Below are 19131 nucleotides of genomic sequence, written 5' to 3' on the forward strand. Positions count from 1 at the left end.
TTTAATATAACAATACAGTAGTGGGTGGCGATTGCCACTAGAAATCAGCCAGCCAGCTACTGGTGTGTGAGAAATGCGACCACACTACTAGGTAAGTAGTAGCTGTTGCCTATACTCTGTAGAGTGTAAGTAGCCTTGGGGTATCTACTACCTGGTGGTGGTGGTGTTGGTAGTAGTAGTAGTAAGTGGGAAGAGTGTGTATGGTAAAAGAACATGACCATCTATAATACTGTGTTACTGACCGGAAAACCCGTGGACACTCCTCAGTGGGTGATGCACAAGCCACAGTGGCGGTGCCATGACTAGCCAATCACGAGCTGCAACATCACCGCCATTCCTGCCGTCTGTCCTCTTCCTTTCTTCCTTCCCCCCACTCACAATCGGGGACTTCCCTAATCAGGCAATCCAGGTGTTAGTATGAGCGATAGTGTTCCTCTCTGGACTAAGTAGATACGGGTACCTCCCCTGTCCCTCCTAGTCATGCTTTGATCAACTTTTCCCAAGAAATGCAGCGATGATCCATGCTCTTTTCCTTCCCTTAAGGCTGAGGGGGTCTTCAGGCATCCAACTGGGACTTGTGTTGCCGTTTCCCTGCATCCTTCGTCAGGTACACCCCCCAAGGCACCTCCCAAGAAGTGGCTGCCGACTTTCTGACCTCCCACGTCAGTACCCAAGCGCCTCCCCCGCCAATGGAGGGTCCCCTCTCTTGGATCGTGCGGTGACAGCAACACAATCCCCACGGATCCGTGCAGCCATTCAGATCTAGCAAATCAATCCTTTTTGGCGCATTTGTTGCCTTGTTCCCAGCTTCATCGACACCCAACCGGTTTGCATTGGCAAGGCGGATACTTCCCCCCTGTTCGTTGCTTTATGCCCATCTTAGGCGCCGCCGCCAGTCTTGCGTCCTTTTAGACCCCCCAGCCCCCTCATATTTTTTTTTGTCCCTTGTACCTTCTCTGTACTCTATTTCGCTGCCCTTACCCGTCAGCGTGGAAATCTCCTTTGTGGCGTGGTCATCCGCCTGCATGCTAGCTACTAGTTACTGTTGGTTGCACCGTACCGGACTCTTCCGCAGCTTATCGTGCTTCTCCTTATAAACTCCGAATACAACCACAGCTGAACTGTGAACCTTGACACCAGGCATCACTATTCAAATTCGCCATCAGCGCAGTTATATATCTGCGTTACTCAGGTCCCTGCTTTTTCAGTGATTTGTGTCGTCATCAAGGCCTGGACCTCGATCTCTAGTCTCGCAAACTTTGAGATCGGGCCAAATCTCCACCGCGACTCGACTAGTGTCGATATTATTCCATTTTTATACACTTTCGCCTGGTTGCGCTACACCGCTGGTCTTACGCTCGGGATTTCGTGGATCGCCAACCCATCATTTTATCGATGCTTGATCCTATTTGAATGTCCACTGGGCAAAATCTCACAAGCAAGAAAAGGATCGATTTGACATCTTTTACTCTGATCAAGTGACAGAGTATTAAGCACACATCTATACACAGTCATCATGGCTCCTCTCGGCGAAACGATTGCTGTGATTGACAAGTCTGGTAAGGTGGTGAGCACGGTACGTATACGATCATACTCCCCGGAACACTGACACACGATACTGACATATGATGGATCATAGAGCAAACACCTGTTCGGCGTGTTCAGTCAAGCCAAGAATGCCTACCGCGAGCGCAAAGCTCAGTTTCAGTCGGAACGGAACGCCAAGATTGCCGAGAAGGAGGCACTGAGGGCTCTTGAGAACTACCATATCGATGATGCGCCTTCAGTCGCATCCTCTCGGAGAAGCCGTTCACGATACCACTCAGGCCGCAGCCACTACGCTCGTGAACCATCGGTCTATGAAGAAGATGTGCAATGGCAGGATCCTTATGCCGACCCATATGCTGTTCGACCAGGCGAAATGATCCGCCGTCATACTACTCATGACGTCGCCATGCGTGGACCAGAGCGACCAACAACCAGCCGGTCCAAGTCCGATGCTCATGTCGACATGGATCTAGCATACGGCGACTTTCACCCTTCGGCCCTGGAGAAAATGCCACCACCCCCCGAACCACAAAACCAGCTCCAGAGAATTGAGAACCCGGAACTGAATACTCTTGTGGATCGGGCGCAGTGGCTCTTAGAGGAAGCTGACTGCATGCAACATACCGCGACCGCCACGATCGCACATCTCCAGAAGAACCCAGATGCCATGGCTGCTGTAGCGCTCACCTTGGCCGAGATCAGCAACATTGCCACAAAGATGGCGCCGTCCGCGCTCTCGACCCTCAAGGCTGCGGCCCCTACGGTCTTCGCCCTCCTTGCAAGCCCACAATTCTTGATCGCAGCGGGTGTTGGTATCGGAGTCACAATCGTCATGTTTGGTGGCTACAAGATCGTCAAGCAGATCCAAAACGCCACCACCACTACCCCCAACAGCCCCATGAGGGCAGCGGCCGCTCCAGAGGAAGATCCCGGCATGGATGACATGATGGAGTTCAACACAGAATGCCTAAGCACTGTCGAGATGTGGCGGCGCGGCGTAGCAGATGCCGAGGCCGACAGTGTTGGCACATCTGTTGATGGAGAGTTCATCACACCCAAAGCAGCAGCAATGTCAGGCATTGATGTGACTACGGCACGAATGTCACGGGACCCCCGATTCAAGTTCGACGATGATGACCAGTCGATGGCATCCTCTCGCAGATCTCGTCGGTCACGCAGCCATCGTGAAGGCTCCCGCGCCAACCACCGACCGGAATCGCATGTCAGCTCGAGGGCACCCTCCAAAGTTTTCTCTAAAGCGCCATCGAAGGCCCCGTCGAGGGCGCCCTCATACGCACCTTCTAAAGCTGAGTCTCGTTACTCAGACATGGAGCCGAAGCCGAAGGAGAAGAAGAAGCGATCCAGCCGTTTGCGTTTGATGTTCACTGCTTAATTTCCTACACGTCTATATTTTATTAACGACAGATCGACACTTTACGACATGTATATAATATTGTATATTCCGATTCCGGATTACCTTACGACAGGATGGATATTTGCTTGGCGATTAGAGTTAGCGAAACTTCTTCATTCTTTGACCTACGATCGGTGATGAATTGTGTCTTTCTTCTCACTATCATTTGACATGATACTGTTGCACATTTGGCGTTTGATACCACTCCTTATGCATGTAGAATGCTTCTGATGTTTATTTTGTTTCCAAACTGCATATACTTGAATTGTGACACTCTACCATGGAACATTTAGGACAGTGAAAAGTTGATACTGAAAATGAAAATTCATATAGTATAACTGAGTCTCCTTCTATATATCTTCTCATACATAACTTTTTGAGAGGTTTGCCAGTAACAACTTTTACTATGAGTGCTATAGTAGCAGAGTCATATGTTTTTCATCCATCCCAGCCACCAAAATCTAACGAAATGTAGGTGAGGACGACCTCAATTTTGGATCTGATAGACACGCGGAGTAATTTTGGTCCATCTGGAGGTAAGTTCATGGTTTATGAAACTAAGATACACTAGTAATAGTAGTCTAGTGACAGCAATACTAGTGGGCAGTGGGGGCTCCTACATAGTATGTAGTTCGGCTGCTGTTGTTGCCGATATAGTCATATGTTATTAGTACAGTCAGTGGTTTTGGCAAGTCATGTGTATTAGAATGGGATGGATATACGGCATTTCTTATCTATACTCGCTAACATAGTATTTGTGGGTACTGGGTAAAATGGTGCCCTGGTTATGAGTTTGTGGTGTGGTGCTACTGGTAGTAGTGCTTGGTAAAGTAATATCTTTGTAAGCTTACTCTCTAACTTATAGGCTGGCAGTGGCCATCTGTCTTTTTCAAGCAGTAGTATTGATCCTGGGTATTCCTGTCTTGATGTATTGCATTATAGGCCCCGGTGATTGCCGCATCTGGTCGTGGAGAGGATGGGTGGGACTGCGTCAATTACCATTGTAGGCAAAAGCCGAAGAGGAGGATTCGGTCACAATACTATGTTTTCTGCTGAAAATTGAGTATATCGTTGATTCGGGAGTCGATGTTACTCTCTGGGAGACGAACTATGAGCGTCAATAGTTCTGCACCAACTTTCATGCCAGGAGGATCCGGGAGGAGGGCCATCTCCTGCGACGTAGGGGTTCTGCAGTCAAGGGCATTGTATTGCCTCTGAAAGTGAGAAAGGATCTTATTGCCATTGAGTTATAGACTCTCAGCAATAACGATTTCACCTTACCTGCTCCCTGGATAGGGACTTCAGTATAAAATCCCGTGAGTGTGTAAGGATTTTGGGGAAGGAGGTTGGTGAGTCTATATGATAGTATGGGCTATGCAGCAAGTGAGGTGCCCATTGGCTCATGCAAGGACTGATTTGCTTCGTTTTCAAAGATGATCGCCCTTCAGTTGGCGGTTGGTAGTCTACCAGGTCATGCCGAGTTCATGAACAAAGCAATGTGCAGGAGATAATTATATGGAAGAGGCATCAACAACAGTATGATTGGTGGGTCGGTGACTATAGACTTTGGGCGGAACAGTCAAGCACGTTTACGCGGCTGTTGTTGTTTCCGCAGCTTGCCGACCGATGCGCTGGCGCTGGACGGCAGGGATAGACCTAGTTCTGGATGCAGGTACTGCAAGGTCGTCTATGGTAAGCAAGTCGTTATCTACATGAGATCAAAGGGTTGAGCAGGGAGTTGACCCTGTTTACTCCCCCTAGAACCTCGTTATCAGAATTGTCGAGTCAGATCGCAACATAATGTTTGCGGTCAATCGTCCGATATCGGTCACGTCTTTCGGGCGTTGAAAGCATCTGCAACATACACAGAACACAAATTCCCAGGTTACACAATCCTCGTATCCGTTGTAGGCAATCTCATCACACTGCCTCATGTAGTAGGCTTCGAGAACAATAGTTTGAAGCTAGAAGGTGCTGGTCATGCGTGGGTTGCGTATGGTCTGCACTAGGCAGCTCGTCACATAGCAGTACTTTCAGCACCGGCTGAGCGTTGCATTTCAGCTCGGCAATCATGTCGTAAGACCGGCAAAGGACAGCACAGCAAGAGTCAGAGAGAAATTGGGGGGAGGAGAGGAGGAGGAGAATGGATGATGATGATCCTGCTAATCAACCCACCGTGTAGATAGTCGGAGTATCAAATTGTGGTCTGGAACAAAGGCATTATGGAAGGGCATTCGGCAATGAGACGGGCAGGCGTTTGCCGCGCTAGGAGGGCGAGAGAAGCGAAGACGGAAACAGTGGAGAAAAGGCGGCGTGAACAAACAATGTTGGAGACCGGCAAATGAAGGCGGGCGAACAGCCGGCTTTGCATTCTTTGCGCTCCCAAATCACGTCCCGTGATTGGCTCCCCAGGAAAAACCGTTCGGCCATTCGCCCGTTTTGCTGCCTCAACGCCTGCCTTGCAGCTCCAGACTCGCACACCATTCCGAGTCAAACACTAAGATTTGTGGTCTTCTAACCTCCTGTACACAATGCAGCGGACTAATTTGACATCATGCATCCTTAGTATCAGGTGGAGCCTCGCGCCCACCACTTCTGGGGTCGACATGACCCTCGCGGACGGTTGGCTTGCTTCTCCTCCTTTCGCCATTCAAGAACCAATAATGGTTCAATGATGCACTTCTGGTCTGACCTATACTCACCGGGGTTGTGGAGGGCTGGTCTGGTCGTGCTTCCTTCGGTGGAGAAGCGATCTGGGGGGTTCGCGTCCTGCCGTCATTTCCGGCTGGAGGAAGGACAACCGAAGTTTGAGCCTGAGCCTGGCTCTGGAATTCTTTATCAGGAGCGTGCTTGCCCATCTTGACATTCTCTGTTGTTGCTGTTGCTGTTGTCAGTTTTATCAATCTATCAGTGTTTTCATTGAACTCCCGTACCTGAGTGGCGAACCCTCATTCATCCACGGATATTGTACGGCCCAGATTTGCCCTTAGCCTAGGACCTCCGAATTTTTTCCCCAATTTTTAAACTCTTTATCATTTAGCCCCGGCCCTCTTTTCCGCTTCCTTTATCATCTTTGTTCTGTGTCATTGTAATTCAAACCCTCCGTCAAACCCCTTGAATTCATTCGCGAATATGGAACAAGCAAAGACTCCTCTGCAGGTGATCGTGGTTGGGTAAGTTCAAACCCTCGTCTCGCCTGAGTCACTATGTATTGTTGCTGACATTACCGTATAGTGCCGGTAGGTCTTCTGTCTCATAGACCTGAAAGCGAAAGAAGCATGTAACTAATTAACTCAGGCATTGGCGGCATGGCTGCGGCCCTGACCCTGGGTATGCGAGGACATCATGTTACCATTCTCGAGTCCGCTCCCAAGGTGCGTATACCAGTCTATTCTGATACGTCTTGCTGACTGACCTTTCTTAGCTCATGGAAGTTGGTGCTGGTATTCAAGTCTCACCTAATATGCTGACGCTGTTTGACCGTAAGCGCCCCTTGCGTCTCCTGTCACTTAAACCCATCTGATGATAGGACTCAGGGTGGGGCGTCTCTCCGTTGATCCACGCCCAAGATGTTGCCCTCGAGCACATCCATGTAAGACGTTGGGAGGATGGTAGCATGCTCGGCACCTTGCCTGTGAACAAGACCTACGGCCAACAGACTGTCATTCACCGCGCAGACCTCCACAATGCCCTCATTGAACAGGCGCTGGCGCTGTCGAATGTGGAGCTGCGTGTGAACTCAACGGTCACTGGAGTCCAGTTCGACCATGCCGCAGTGCAATTGGCCAACGGCACCATCGTTAAAGGAGACATCGTGATCGCGGCTGACGGCATCAAGTCTGCCCTCCGCGATCACTTGCTGGAAGAAGCATCTGTCGCCGTCCCCACGGGTGATGCAGCCTACCGGATCATGCTGCCCCGTAGTGCTCTAGAGAACGATCCTGAGCTGAAGGCACTGGTTGATGAGCCACAAGCCACTCGGTGGCTCGGACCTGGCCGTCATGTCATCGCTTATCCAGTGCGAAACCATGATCTGTACAATGTTGTCCTGCTTCATCCAGACAACCATTCTGTCGAGGAATCGTGGACTACCAAGGGTTCCAAGCAGGCCATGATCGACAACTACAAGGGCTGGGACCGGCGCGTGACGAAGCTTATCGACTTGGTGCCGGACGACGAAGTCCTGGAATGGAAGTTGTGTCTACACGCCCCGCTAAAGACCTGGATCAGGGGTTCCGTGGCTCTCATCGGTGATGCCTGCCACCCAATGCTGTAAGCACCCCTTATGTTATGATGACCTGTCTTGCACTAACATCCCATAGGCCATATGTCGCTCAAGGTGCCGCCCAGGCCGTCGAAGACGCTGCTGCCCTTGGTGTCCTGCTCTCCACCATCTCTTCCCGTGATGAGATTCCTCTTGCGCTCAAGGCGTATGAGCAATCCCGGAAACCCCGCGCAGACACTGTCCAGCAATCGGGGTCGGAAAACCGCATCACGCTCCACCTGCCCGATGGCCCGGAGCAACGCGCGCGTGATGAGCAGTTCCGCTCCTCCCTGCAGAGCGGATCGAACCCCGACCGATGGACAGATTTGGAAACCCAGAAGTTCCTTTGGGGCTGGGATGCCGAGAAGGCAGCTCTGGATGCATGGAAGGGTAAGTTGCCATCGTCATCAACATCCTACTTACCCCTGGCAAGATATCTGCTAACAAATCCCAGAACTCCATGGCAACCACGTGTCCGAACTGCGGCACCACCTGTGATTTGCGATCTGCAATATGTCGTATGCACATTTAAACACGTTCCTTCTTCAACATGATTGGGATTGATTAACACTTTTAGCCCTGGCGTTCTCATCAACGTTACAATTAGCGACTTATCATATACTTTTATGGATAACTGTACATACATATCAACAGGCTTATAGAATGCACATATGAACCTTCGACTCTGCTTTGTTTTCTTCTTCTAGGTCGTTGACTTATCGGTAACTGACGAATGATGTGAAGGGGTGCTGGCAATAGATAGGAGCTCGTGATGGCTTGTGACCGTTCCAGCTGACATAGAGAAAACCAGAAGCAAATTTTATGATGGAGAGCTGAACAGCAATTGCTTTTTGGGCGAGGAAAGGATCTTTTTACACAGGACAGAAGCACAGAAGAGTAGAGGAGGGGACGATGGAACTTAGACAGGCAGATAAGAACTAAAACGTGACCGATGGTCCGAACAGGGATAGTTAGCCCGGCTAGACTATAGCGGATGACTAGTAGTGGCCCATTATATACAGAGGTAAGAACTCATTTATTGAAGTAGAGTGTAATAAATAATAATTACTCCTAAGATGTACATAAGGCTAATTACAAAGTTCTTTATCTACCATTCACCAGATTCTCTTAGCCACCATCTCGTAACGTTGGACATGATCCATGTTCAGGTCCTCCTTGGTATTTTTGTCTTTCTCTTCTTTGGCCTTCAGCCGACGCAGCCCCTCAGGGTCGTCCGCATAGATCCATCGTCGATGATCATCGTTGACCTCGACTACGCCCCATCCGCCGAATCGTCGGCCGCCTTCAACTGCAAATGCTCGTCCACGGGGTGCTGTTCCGTTGGGTTCATCAGCAGGTGCTGCCGATGGGGCATTGGCTTGATTAGATGTTTCACGCAGCTTCATCGCCTTGTACCGAGATCGGGCGTATGCTAACAGGACCATACCCAGGAGAAGCTTCAGGATCAGGAGGACCACGAAGCCTGTTAAGATAAGGACTATGGTGAAGATGTGTACGGATTGGGCGGGCGATGGCATGGTGTTGGCTAGAAGCTGGCGGAAGAAGGCACCCACGTACGCGGTTGACGTCGGGATAAAGTTTCGTAGCGTCAATGGAGGAGGTGAGGGCATTGGAGCCGGCACGTACTGGCTGTGGATGGCTGAAAGGGTGGTGGCCTCTACTGCCGTGGAGGAGGGCTGTTGAGGGAGCAAGGCAGTAATGAACATCTGATACGTTTGGACGGAGACTCGGAAGAAGAGGCAAGACAGTGGGATCACCGGCAGACCTAAGCGACGGGTCAGGTTCTGGTCTGCAAAGGCGTTGGTGTAGTAGTCTTTCGCCAGGATATCCAGAAACCGTCCGTAGATGGCTGGCCGCGTGTTGTTAAATTTGCCAATGTACGCATGCTTTAGCCAATCAACTAGCATTTCCGACCCTAGAACGACCAAGAACGGCCCCAGAACCTGTGCGAGCGTCGGCAGATACGTGTTCACTTGACTGAAGGACGCAATTATTGACGATGGTACAATCGTAAAGGCCTGTGGCAGGATAGATGAGGAGGTCCGGGGAGGAGTCGATAGGGGCGTGCTGTTGGTCCCCGTGGATGTGTATCCTCCAAGACTGAAGCTCAAGCTACCAAGGGCATTGAATGCTCCAGTCTCAACAAGGTTTCGCGACGCGATGATGGTAAGCATCAACCAGAGCTGGAACCGCTCAACCACGTCAGCGCAGAGAAGCTGGAAGAGATTCTCTTTCTCGAATTTCTTAAACACCGTGGATTTGATCTCCACAAACTGGTTTGAGAGCAGCAGGGTAATGAGCGCGTTCGAATACGAATTCACCGCAACATTCAATGTCATCACCTGATAAAAGAGGGCCGTTGCGTGGATGACTGTGTATGCTAATGCCAGCAAAAACAATCCAAATGGTCGGAAGACCTTGCTGCGCCCGTCCGGGCGACGCTCGAGAGCTTCCCGCGAAAACAGACACTCAAGCACGTCTTGTCCAATGGCAGCGAATAACCGATCGCTGACCTCTAGCACATTATAGATTACATAGAGTTTGATCGCAGCCTGTCCTCGGATCCAGTGATACATTCGACTTGCATCAAAGTGCATCAACACGCAGCAGGTAGATATGATGAGCAGCCCTTTAAGGATGTCAGCCTTGTCATCTGGCATCAAAGCTGATGGGATGCTCTTCTGCCGCCGGTGCTTATGGTGCCGCTTGCGCGGTTCTGTGGCACGATTGCGAGACTCTCGTTCCACTGATCCGTTCTCCTGCTTCTCAGAGGTGGACTTTCCAGGGTCAGCAACCTTCGAAGACTCGTCCGTCGATGATGCTCGGTGTCGTCTCCGCCACACTCGCCCAACACCTTTGAGAATGAAACCTGTCACATAACGAAACTCAACGCCAAGATTGACAGCCCATGACTCCAGAAGAATGTACAATGCTTTGATAAAACGAAGAGGAAGAATGGTAAATGTATGCAACCAAGAATCGAGACACGCTAATATACCAAACCAGAGGACTCGTTCCAATGCGGGAGGCAGCATCAAAAAGTTCATCAGACGTTCAAGTTTGACCCGAGACGATTCATATGGAAAGTCGCTCATTGCGGAGCGGTGAATGTATAGCGGAGACGGTCGACCGGAGGCCAATTCTAATTGTAGGTATGTCGGAACGGACAACGGAGGGAGAGGAATGGTTGGAGGCATAGGGGACGGTAGAGCAGGCTCAGGGCCAGTGATGTGTGGCGACGGGGTAAGGTGTTTTCCATCAGACTCTCGACTGAGAGAGGCGCGCTCTTGCTTCCCCCGTGATGTCCAAGTCTGCGTCAGTCGTTCACTGGTCGTTGGCATGGTTTGCCGTCGCGAGCTGGGTGTAGATACAGCTCGAGAGCCTTGCGGCCGAGTCCGAGCAAGTTGCTTAGCTGCCGTGGCAGCAGAGACGTCGATGGATAGATCCTTGCTGGGACGAAGTTTGGGGACGCTGTCGCCGGTTACCTTATGCTCATTCGGTAGAAGAGTCGCAGATTGGTCAGGCTGCGAAGGTGAGATCGCTGCATGCATGCCATCTGATACTGCACGTCGACCGCGGTCCGACTCCGGGGGTGCTGCACGATAAGGAATAGACTGAGGGGATGATGTGAGTTCCTGCATCCTGGCCGGAGAAAGCTTAACTACCCGCTCCTGCTCCTTATCTAGGTTCCTGACAGGGGATGTGTTCTGCGACCACCGATGGACGACGGAAGCTACGTCGGGACCTTCGAAGAGATCCACTAAAGAGGTCCTCGATGTCGTACGATGATCTGCGCTGTCCGAGCCCTCCAACGAGTGTTCGAAGATCATCCCTAGGGCCTGGTCTGAAGGAAGCACTGGCTGACCGCTTTTCTGGTCGCCGTTCACCGTGGGTTGGCTGGGAAACCTATTCAGATCGTGGTCGCTGACAGGCGCACCAAATCGGTGTATGACTTCCTCCTTATTGCTCCGCTCCTGAGCACTCATAGTATCCAATGTTGCGGATCCTTCTTGTTGCGTAGTTCGGCTTAATGTACCGCTGGCATGATCGTCCTTATCCTCGCGGTGCGAATCTACCGGTCTGCTTTGCCGAGGCTTTCCAATCTCCAAGCTATGACCTTCGCGATCCATGCCGCTCTCATGTTCTCTCTTCCGGGGAGATACTGGGGTTTCCTGTCCGCCCGGCGCGGCCACATGGGTGATCGGGTCTGATGCTCGCTGGCTGAGGTGGTCGGGTAGTTCATCCATCATCGATATCAATGACTATTGACCATTATATAGCAGCGCAGATTGGGTATTAACACCGATGTCATGATCCGAAACAGCCTCGAGGGATTCTCGGCGGGGTTGGGGGAAAGGCGAGGCCACGGTGGTAGGGGTGGATGATAGTGCCGAGATGGCTGACTGCGCAACGCGACCAGCGGACCGAAGATTAAGGGGATTTCGGGATCATGCTGTGGGTAAACTGCGGACTGTCAAACTTGATCAAAGAAAATCAGCCCTTGTTAGGGAATGCAGAAATCGAAAGAACTCTTTCGTAGCGACGAAGTTGCTTATCATGAAAACCAGAAAGAGACCCTGGAGGCTTTGCCTGCGATCCCCGGAACCCCAAGGCGGTCAGCAGCCTGTCATCCCCAACTGTCCTTTCTCTCTTCGGATTTAATTCTCTCTAAGGCCGAGATCGATGAAACAGCAAAGCGTCATGTCAATCAGTGAGTAAGGAGTAGTGCTATCCACTTATTATCTAACTACAGGTGCGCCTCCAGAGCTTTGTTGCTATCCTTATTTCTCAAGGCCTCATCGTCAAAGGGAACACTCTTCGGTCTAGCAGGCAGATCGAGCATATCCAAAGATACGGCCGGGGTAAATGTATGAGCCTATCGTTTCCACAACTCCCCTGGCATCAGCCCTGCGTACCTAGTAAGCAGGAACTCTTTTAGCTCCGGGGTATCCATTGTGTCCAATTTCTGTCGTTTGTGAGTTGTTTCGATGATACTAAATGTGCGCGGCTCGCGAATGTTCTGCACTCGCTCAAACATTAACTGAATCTCCGACTGAGAGAGCGGGCCTGAGCCCGAGGCCTGCGACAACGCAGCCATCAAGCCATTTACCACGGCCGCGGCGCTCTCTAAAGCCTGGTTTCCCCCTTGCGCGGTAGTAGGGAGGACCTATACCGATCCCACCAAATGCTTAGTCGCGGTATGACACTGATAGAAAGGGCCGGGTTTCCTCACCTTGTGGCAAGCGTCTCCAATGGTAATGATCCTTCCCAGGTGCCATTTCTTGTAGACGAACTCTGGCATTGGTGTATATATCGTGCTCAACTGACGCTTGTAGAGATCGGATAGGCGAACATTTGGAGTGACCTGGTCATTCCAATGCTCTTGAAGAGTGCGCTGCTTGTCTTCTTCACTGAATCGAGGGATGTCGGCACCGTAGTATGTCTGCTTCATCTTCTCCATCAGGAACCAATAGACGCGCCCAGCAGGACCAGCACCCAGCACATATGAGAAGCCTTCATTTGTCACAAATTCGAGTGAGCGACTGGGAAAGCCTGGGACGGGATCGGACATTCCAAAGACACAGCTGTAACTTGCAGCGACCTCTGCATTATGCCATACTGGTTAGATACCAAGGAGAAAAAAAAAAAAAAAAGGGACGAAGGGTTCATTCAACTGACTGTCTTCTTCCGCATAATCCTCGCTGAGCCCTAGGTCTTCGGCGTATCTAACCATTTCCTGCCTCAGCTTGGAATGGGTGCCGTGCCGTCTGTTCCAACGATGATATCGGCAGAGTATGTTGACCCATCAGTTGTGACGACATCAACACCATTGTCGGTATGCGTGACACTGGCCACACGCTTGCCAGGCAAAACCTTCGATTTATCCGCAATGTTGTTGTACAAAACTTCCAGGAGAGACTTCCTGTCCATCCACATATAGGTATACCCATGCCTGTCACCCTGGTAAGCATACTCATTCGACAATTGAGGGAGCAAGCAAGCAAGAGGGACACACTTCGCAATACACGTCTCAGCCAATCCTTCATCCATCCCCCAGAGCGTCTCTCCATCAGGCTTCCGAAAGTGAACCTGGTCAGCACCCGCCGAACACTTCTGCAAATCCTCATAGCACCCCAACTGTTCAATGATGCGGAGACCATTAGGAGCGAGAGCGATACCTGCGCCAACAGTAGCCAAGACCTGCGGGTATGCTTCTAGAAGTAGATAGTCAATGCCATGCTTCTCCAGCATAAGTGCCAGAGAGAGTCCGGCAACGCCGCCGCCCGCGACGATGACCTTGCACGGTCTGAGAGCCATTGAATATATATTTTACAATGTAGATAACATGTGACGCAGCTGGATGGTAGTAACAAGAAGTGACAGAGAGACATAACAGAAGCGAACAGCGGTGGCTTTGTAGACTTTGTACCTCACAAGTACCCATGTCGAACTATACAACTGCACGCAATGATTGGTACGCTCGCCTAGATCTAGTGGCAAAGCCGTCAGTCTTGGTAGCTGTTCGTAATTTCTTAGTGCTTACACGCGGTCGCCTAATCCAAACACCAAACGGCTATAGGCAGTGATTTTCGGAAAGTGTAACAAGGAAATGTTCAAGTTTTCCACTGTACGGGCCTCCACTACACTACTTGCTACTCCAAATGGGTTTGCCCATTGAGTTGTTGTAATGGTGTTTGCCGAGGCGGGAATATATAATTGGTAAAGTTTAATTCCCACAATAGACAGACTGCCAGTGGCCGCCTCAACCCCACTACGGAAAACGTCTCGCGACATTGATCCTCTTGAACGCCAAGCAAAACATCGTCTACTTAATCCGAACGGCCGAAACTAATGACTCATCACGTTCAACTGAATGTGCTAGGAATATGAATGCATTTGAAAAGTGACATGCTTTCGCAACTTTATCACCCCCCATGAATCTTCCCTGTTCTAGGGTGCATGTTGGTAGCTACTTCCCATCATCTCCGATATCCTGGCCCGCGTGTCCAACTCCGTCGGCGCCTGTTGCATCCTGTGCGGAACATAGCTTTCTTGCACAAGTCCTTTGTCCATATATAAACCCTCTTGAACGTTAGAGGCAGCAGCCGTAGACGCTGTAATTCTCCTGCTCCTCTCCCAGAGCGCCCACACAACAGCCGACATAGCCAGCACTCCCAGGGGCACGCCCACACCAGCTCCTACAGCCGTCGCATTTGAGCTACAGTGCTTCTCACTGCTTGAACAAGTCGCCGAGGTCGCTAGCACGGTCTCGGTGGAAGCCGTGGTTGTCGAAGTGGAACTGGCGTTACTAACTTCCGTCACATTCTCCAGCGCGGCCCGCCCGATAATCATCTCTCCATTGTTTAAAGTAAACGCCGTGTTGCCATCCACGCACTCCGAAGACCCGTTGTTCTTGACCTGAAAGCCGCAGCAGTATTGTGCATCGCCTGAGCTGTCCGTGCCGATTCCGATGATGGGTGCGCCGCCGCTGGGGTTTTTGTTTACTGTTGGGTATGCTTGTAAGTTGATGGACATTGATAGGTATTGAGTGGTGTAGGGGAGGAAGCGAGACGACTCACCACACTGCGTCGGACAACCACTACCCCAGTTTTCGTCCGTACAAGAGCCCCGGTAGAAGACATATGGCTGGGCTCCGACTCCAACGCAGTAGCCATTAGACATGCAGATCGCGTCGGAGTCGCAGCAATAGGTCGTGTCAGCGGACGTACAGGGGACGCTAGTGGTGGCGACGGACTTGTCGGGGTGGTAGCATGTGCGAGCGGAGGAGAGAGAGATGAAGAAGGTAAATGTGAGTGTGAAGATGAACATTGTTTTCGCAATCAGACTATAATAAGCAGTATTATCGTAGGGTGGTAGGATGATATGTTCGTTCGAGGAGATTTTGTGGCATCTTGGGCAGGAGAGTGCGCGACGCTGTTTATGAGCGGCTGGATGAGTTGATAAATGTTTTGCAGAAATCCCGCCTTGATTGTTGAGGGATCAAACTAGGCTTAGGGATAGTAGTGTTCGTATTTCTTGGCTAGTCCGTTGATTAGACAAGTGGGCTAAGAGCCTAAGAGGCCTCTATACTAAACCTCGTTGTCCCGCTGGACTAGTCGCGGCTTAGAGGGTAACATGAAAATGTGCACCAGCAGCGCTAGTCATTCCTTGGATTGCAGAAGAAACTCTTCGTACTTTGCAAACTCCATCGAGCATTGGGCATAGTCTGAAAATCTTGACGAAGGGCCCAATGAAGAATTCAGCGTTGCGTCCAGAATCTGATGACAAGGCTTAAATCAAAGTGCAGAGCTAGAAGCTTACTCTAATCGAAACTTGACTTTAGTTACCGCGAATAAGGTCGGATGACCCAAATCCTTCGACAACTTTGGCAGTCTTAGCGCGGTCTCGGCTCAGGAGTGGGGGCCACGCAGAGTCATGGTGCGGGTTGCAGTGGCCACATTCGCATATCAGGGCTTCATGGTTCCACGCTGCGGTGTATGAAGGATCGCCTGGGTGCGTTTGCCATATTGCCCATACTCTGTTTTCGTATGCGGTTGCTGCAAGCCCACCAATATATATATATATATATTTTTAATGAAGACCATGTTTTCGGTGAGGAGTTCGAGAAGCATTGATATTGAAAATAAATCAATTCGAACAGCAGCTGGAGATTGATTAAACGTACTTGAGGCACTCGTTCGGTGGTAGTCCGAAAGAAGGTGGTCTCCAGGGGAAGATCCCGTAGATCGCTTGCTGCCAATCAGGTGATCCAGCCACGCACCGTTCTATGGAGAATGGCCTCACTTCCCCTTTTCTGCTTTTGACCTTATTGTCTCCAGTCGGCCGTTGTGATCGAAACCAGGCACGATATCTGTTTTGCGACCTCATAATATGTCCGAACGTCATGAGCTAGTGTTCTCCCTTAACGTCTTTGCGTCCAGTCTACCATAATAGTGGAACTATTTGCGCCCGTTAATGATGCACGATCGATATATGGTGTAAATCATCGCAACCGTGTACCACTCCCCTGGGTTCATAATGTTGCACAAATCAACTCACTAATGATCTGAAGTTGCACAATTGATCAAACGGCGTTTAAAGATGGGGAGCGCGCTTTTATATTATTGCCTACAATCTCTGATAAAAAGACATCGATAGTGAACAGAGAGGGCTGATCACCGAGACTTGAAAATGAAAAGGAGAAATTCTGATTCTGATTATTGACGTTAAGCCTTCAATAAGGAGCATGCTGCATTCAGGAGAAGATAAGGCTGGTTCGAATATGGACAGCGAATGCTGACAGGTCTACTGCAGGCCGAGGACGACAAATTCGGCAGACTCTGATGACTGCTCATGATCCCCCAAGACGTGGAGTGCGTTGGTGACGGATAACGGCTGCCAGCGTTGAAGCAACTGTGGGATAATAACACGGCGAGAGACGCCTTTGATAATCGGAACCATGGGGGATGGCTCCTTGATAAGGACATTGACTGGCAATGCTGGGCCCTTGAGACATGATCGATGGATACACGTATCAAGATTCCATACTGGTGAATAAGGAGATGGGGGAATCGGAGAATTAGTAGGCCATCGATTCAAATGGCGCTAACGCGCTCGACGATAGCAAAAGGAATTAATAGCTCGCCTACCCGGCCAAACAATGCCACATTGTCCTATAATCAGAGCCACAGCGCGGAGAAATCCAGAAAATTCTTTATCTTCGCATTACCAGCTGAAGAACCCGAAAATGAGTCTGTACTGCATGAAAGTGGAGTGGTTCGGCAGTATGAGGATGCATCGCGTCTGGAAGTTGATACATCCGATCCGTGCGGTGCCTGGCAAACCTTATCAGCCACGCGAGATGGTGCTGTGCCACGGATTCAATTGGCTTCGATACTGCCGACCCTTACCAGGTTTTCGGCAACCTGTGAAGCAAGGGCTGCAACGCACAGACAAAGCTGCAACTACCGTTCCTCGTTAGCCTGTCAGTCTATCACTTGGCAGGGGGTTCAACGGTGTCTCAAGTGACTGATACATGTCGAATCCGAGTCCAGAGGGTCCCCCTCTTGGTTGCCTTGGAGTCCCTGCCCTCTCTCCTAGAGGGCGAACCGACGTACGGAGCAAACACCCCTTCGTGATCTTCAGTAGCCCTGGGCTCGGTATCTTCGAAAATGGACATACAGTGCTACCTAGTCCCCTCTTCGAATCCCTGGCTGGCCTGTCATTGGCTCTGCCCTGGAACAAGATGTGATGTATAGACACCGAATGTGCAGCCCCATGCAGATCAGGATACATCCAACGTCCCTTAACAACCAGCCCTTCTCCCTACCCCAAAAATAGTCCTGTCAGAAAGTACTTAATGAGTTCGTTGGTCTGCAGTTTGCCTCGATTCCAAATACCAACAGCCACGAACTATCAATTACTTGCAGTCATTACCGACCCATACTCTAACCTTGTCTGTGCCCATAATGTCGCTAGAACAAGTGTCAGGTGGAGGCACCGAGGGTGACTTCCAGCACCCCAACGAGAACCTACGTCGGTCAACCATTATTGCACTTTATTTTGCCTTTATTATGTCCACGGTTGCCGTGGCCCTTCGTCTTCTCGCGAGAAAGATCACTGGGTCACGATTGTACTTGGATGACTATCTTATGATAATAGCTTTGGTATGGTCATCACTTGTATCTCTCCTGGAGATTCATGCTAACATGTACCTCAAGCTCTTCAAATATGGCTGTTCGATCGGTGTCACAATCCGTAAGTTATCCTCGCCCAACCTTGCCCACGATATGTCTAATCGTTATAGTTTTATGGAACGGCCTCGGATGTCACATCAACATGATCCCGCAAAAGAACCTGACGGTTTACTTCAAAGTTCGTGTCTACAAATCCCCTTCCCACGATGATCACTAATCTCGAACAGATCGGATGGTCCAATTCCTTCGTTTACACTCTCTGCGTCATGTTCATCAAGTTGTCTATCCTGGCAGTCTACAAGCGGCTATTTGCTGCTAGGAGCATGAAACTCGCAGCCAACATCGTTGCCGTAATCGTCGTCCTCTGGGCCGTGAGCATCAGCATTGGCGGTGTTCTGAACTGTGTGCCTGTTCAGAAATTCTGGGATCGCCCGGTCCCGGGACACTGCGTCAACACCGTGGGCTACTACTACGGCCAGCAAATCCCCAACATTCTTACAGACGTGGTTCTGCTCATCATGCCGCTGAAAAGCGTCTGGGAGCTACCCATTTCCAAGACTCAGCGGTTATTGCTGTCGGGTGTGTTTCTAGTCGGAATTCTGTATGATCCCCACTCCAGAAAAAAAGCAAAAGAGTGTCTCGTACTAACCTAACTCAGGACCCTGATCTTCGACATTCTGCGCCTGGTCGCAATGATCCAGCTGACACAAGCCGGTCCAGATATTACCTGTGAGTACACATTCGTTCCTCCTCGATACATTAAAACGCTAATAAATTCCCTAGACAACCAAGTCCCCGTCGTCGTGTGGACATGCATGGAGGCAGCAGTAGGAATCACAGCGGCATGCATGTCTCACATCCGGCCACTGTTCAACGTCAAGCTCTGGTCTCGACTCCGGTACTCGGACCAGGAGCCTGGAAAGGGATCAACCAACTCGTCGGAAGAAGGGTTCTCGTCTTCCGACCGCACGCTCTTTGATCCCTGCGGAACCCAGACTACCATCTCCGCTGGCCATGAGGTGCATGCTGAGCATGAGAAGCCTTGAGGTAGTTACTCCTAAAACTACTGCTGTCGAGCAATGTCAAAACCTAAGTCTTATTGTCATGTGTGAGGATCAATGTGTTGGTCATGTAATGGCTCTCATCTTTTCTGCATGTCTTTATGTTACGATTGAGGAATCTTTTAA

The 19131-nt window shown here is 50.4% G+C and overlaps 7 protein-coding genes across 7 annotated transcripts; 3 read left to right on the forward strand and 4 right to left on the reverse strand.

Moving 5' to 3' along the window:
• Positions 1 to 1272: 1272 nt before the first annotated feature.
• Positions 1273 to 3069, forward strand: BO83DRAFT_129975 (uncharacterized protein). The gene is made up of 2 exons (XM_025526093.1): positions 1273 to 1576; positions 1640 to 3069. The coding sequence occupies exons 1-2, from the start codon at positions 1517 to 1519 to the stop codon at positions 2939 to 2941; spliced, it is 1362 nt and encodes a 453-aa protein (XP_025391978.1). The 5' UTR covers positions 1273 to 1516; the 3' UTR covers positions 2942 to 3069.
• A 2313-nt stretch (positions 3070 to 5382) lies between these two features.
• Positions 5383 to 5831, reverse strand: BO83DRAFT_374844 (uncharacterized protein). The gene has a single exon (XM_025530298.1). It carries the CDS (start codon positions 5818 to 5820, stop codon positions 5515 to 5517), a length of 306 nt encoding a protein of 101 aa, XP_025391979.1. The 5' UTR covers positions 5821 to 5831; the 3' UTR covers positions 5383 to 5514.
• A 126-nt stretch (positions 5832 to 5957) lies between these two features.
• BO83DRAFT_353103 (putative salicylate hydroxylase) lies at positions 5958 to 7780 on the forward strand (the record flags this gene model as incomplete). The annotated part of the gene is made up of 5 exons (XM_025529024.1): positions 5958 to 6135; positions 6255 to 6336; positions 6387 to 6444; positions 6499 to 7234; positions 7285 to 7780. The coding sequence occupies exons 1-5, from the start codon at positions 6095 to 6097 to the stop codon at positions 7778 to 7780; spliced, it is 1413 nt and encodes a 470-aa protein (XP_025391980.1). The 5' UTR covers positions 5958 to 6094.
• Positions 7781 to 8318: 538 nt separating this feature from the next.
• On the reverse strand, positions 8319 to 11784 carry BO83DRAFT_374846 (TAPT1 family protein). The gene has a single exon (XM_025530299.1). It carries the CDS (start codon positions 11495 to 11497, stop codon positions 8342 to 8344), a length of 3156 nt encoding a protein of 1051 aa, XP_025391981.1. The 5' UTR covers positions 11498 to 11784; the 3' UTR covers positions 8319 to 8341.
• A 175-nt stretch (positions 11785 to 11959) lies between these two features.
• BO83DRAFT_434028 (FAD-dependent oxidoreductase) lies at positions 11960 to 13565 on the reverse strand (the record flags this gene model as incomplete). Its single annotated transcript, XM_025535740.1, has 4 exons — positions 11960 to 12414; positions 12481 to 12851; positions 12927 to 12973; positions 13051 to 13565. The coding sequence occupies 4 exons, from the start codon at positions 13563 to 13565 to the stop codon at positions 12124 to 12126; spliced, it is 1224 nt and encodes a 407-aa protein (XP_025391982.1). The 3' UTR covers positions 11960 to 12123.
• Positions 13566 to 14181: 616 nt separating this feature from the next.
• BO83DRAFT_374847 (uncharacterized protein) lies at positions 14182 to 15531 on the reverse strand. Its single transcript, XM_025530300.1, has 2 exons — positions 14828 to 15531; positions 14182 to 14752 (listed from the first exon to the last, which is right to left on the reverse strand). The coding sequence occupies exons 1-2, from the start codon at positions 15075 to 15077 to the stop codon at positions 14199 to 14201; spliced, it is 804 nt and encodes a 267-aa protein (XP_025391983.1). The 5' UTR covers positions 15078 to 15531; the 3' UTR covers positions 14182 to 14198.
• Positions 15532 to 17716: 2185 nt separating this feature from the next.
• Positions 17717 to 18990, forward strand: BO83DRAFT_305023 (putative integral membrane protein Pth11-like; the record flags this gene model as incomplete). The annotated part of the gene is made up of 6 exons (XM_025527245.1): positions 17717 to 17914; positions 17969 to 18005; positions 18055 to 18122; positions 18172 to 18545; positions 18603 to 18673; positions 18728 to 18990. The coding sequence occupies 6 exons, from the start codon at positions 17717 to 17719 to the stop codon at positions 18988 to 18990; spliced, it is 1011 nt and encodes a 336-aa protein (XP_025391984.1).
• Positions 18991 to 19131: the final 141 nt, after the last annotated feature.

This window comes from Aspergillus eucalypticola, assembly GCF_003184535.1.
Source record: "Aspergillus eucalypticola CBS 122712 chromosome Unknown BO83scaffold_3, whole genome shotgun sequence".
In the NCBI taxonomy this organism is placed as follows: domain Eukaryota; kingdom Fungi; phylum Ascomycota; class Eurotiomycetes; order Eurotiales; family Aspergillaceae; genus Aspergillus; species Aspergillus eucalypticola.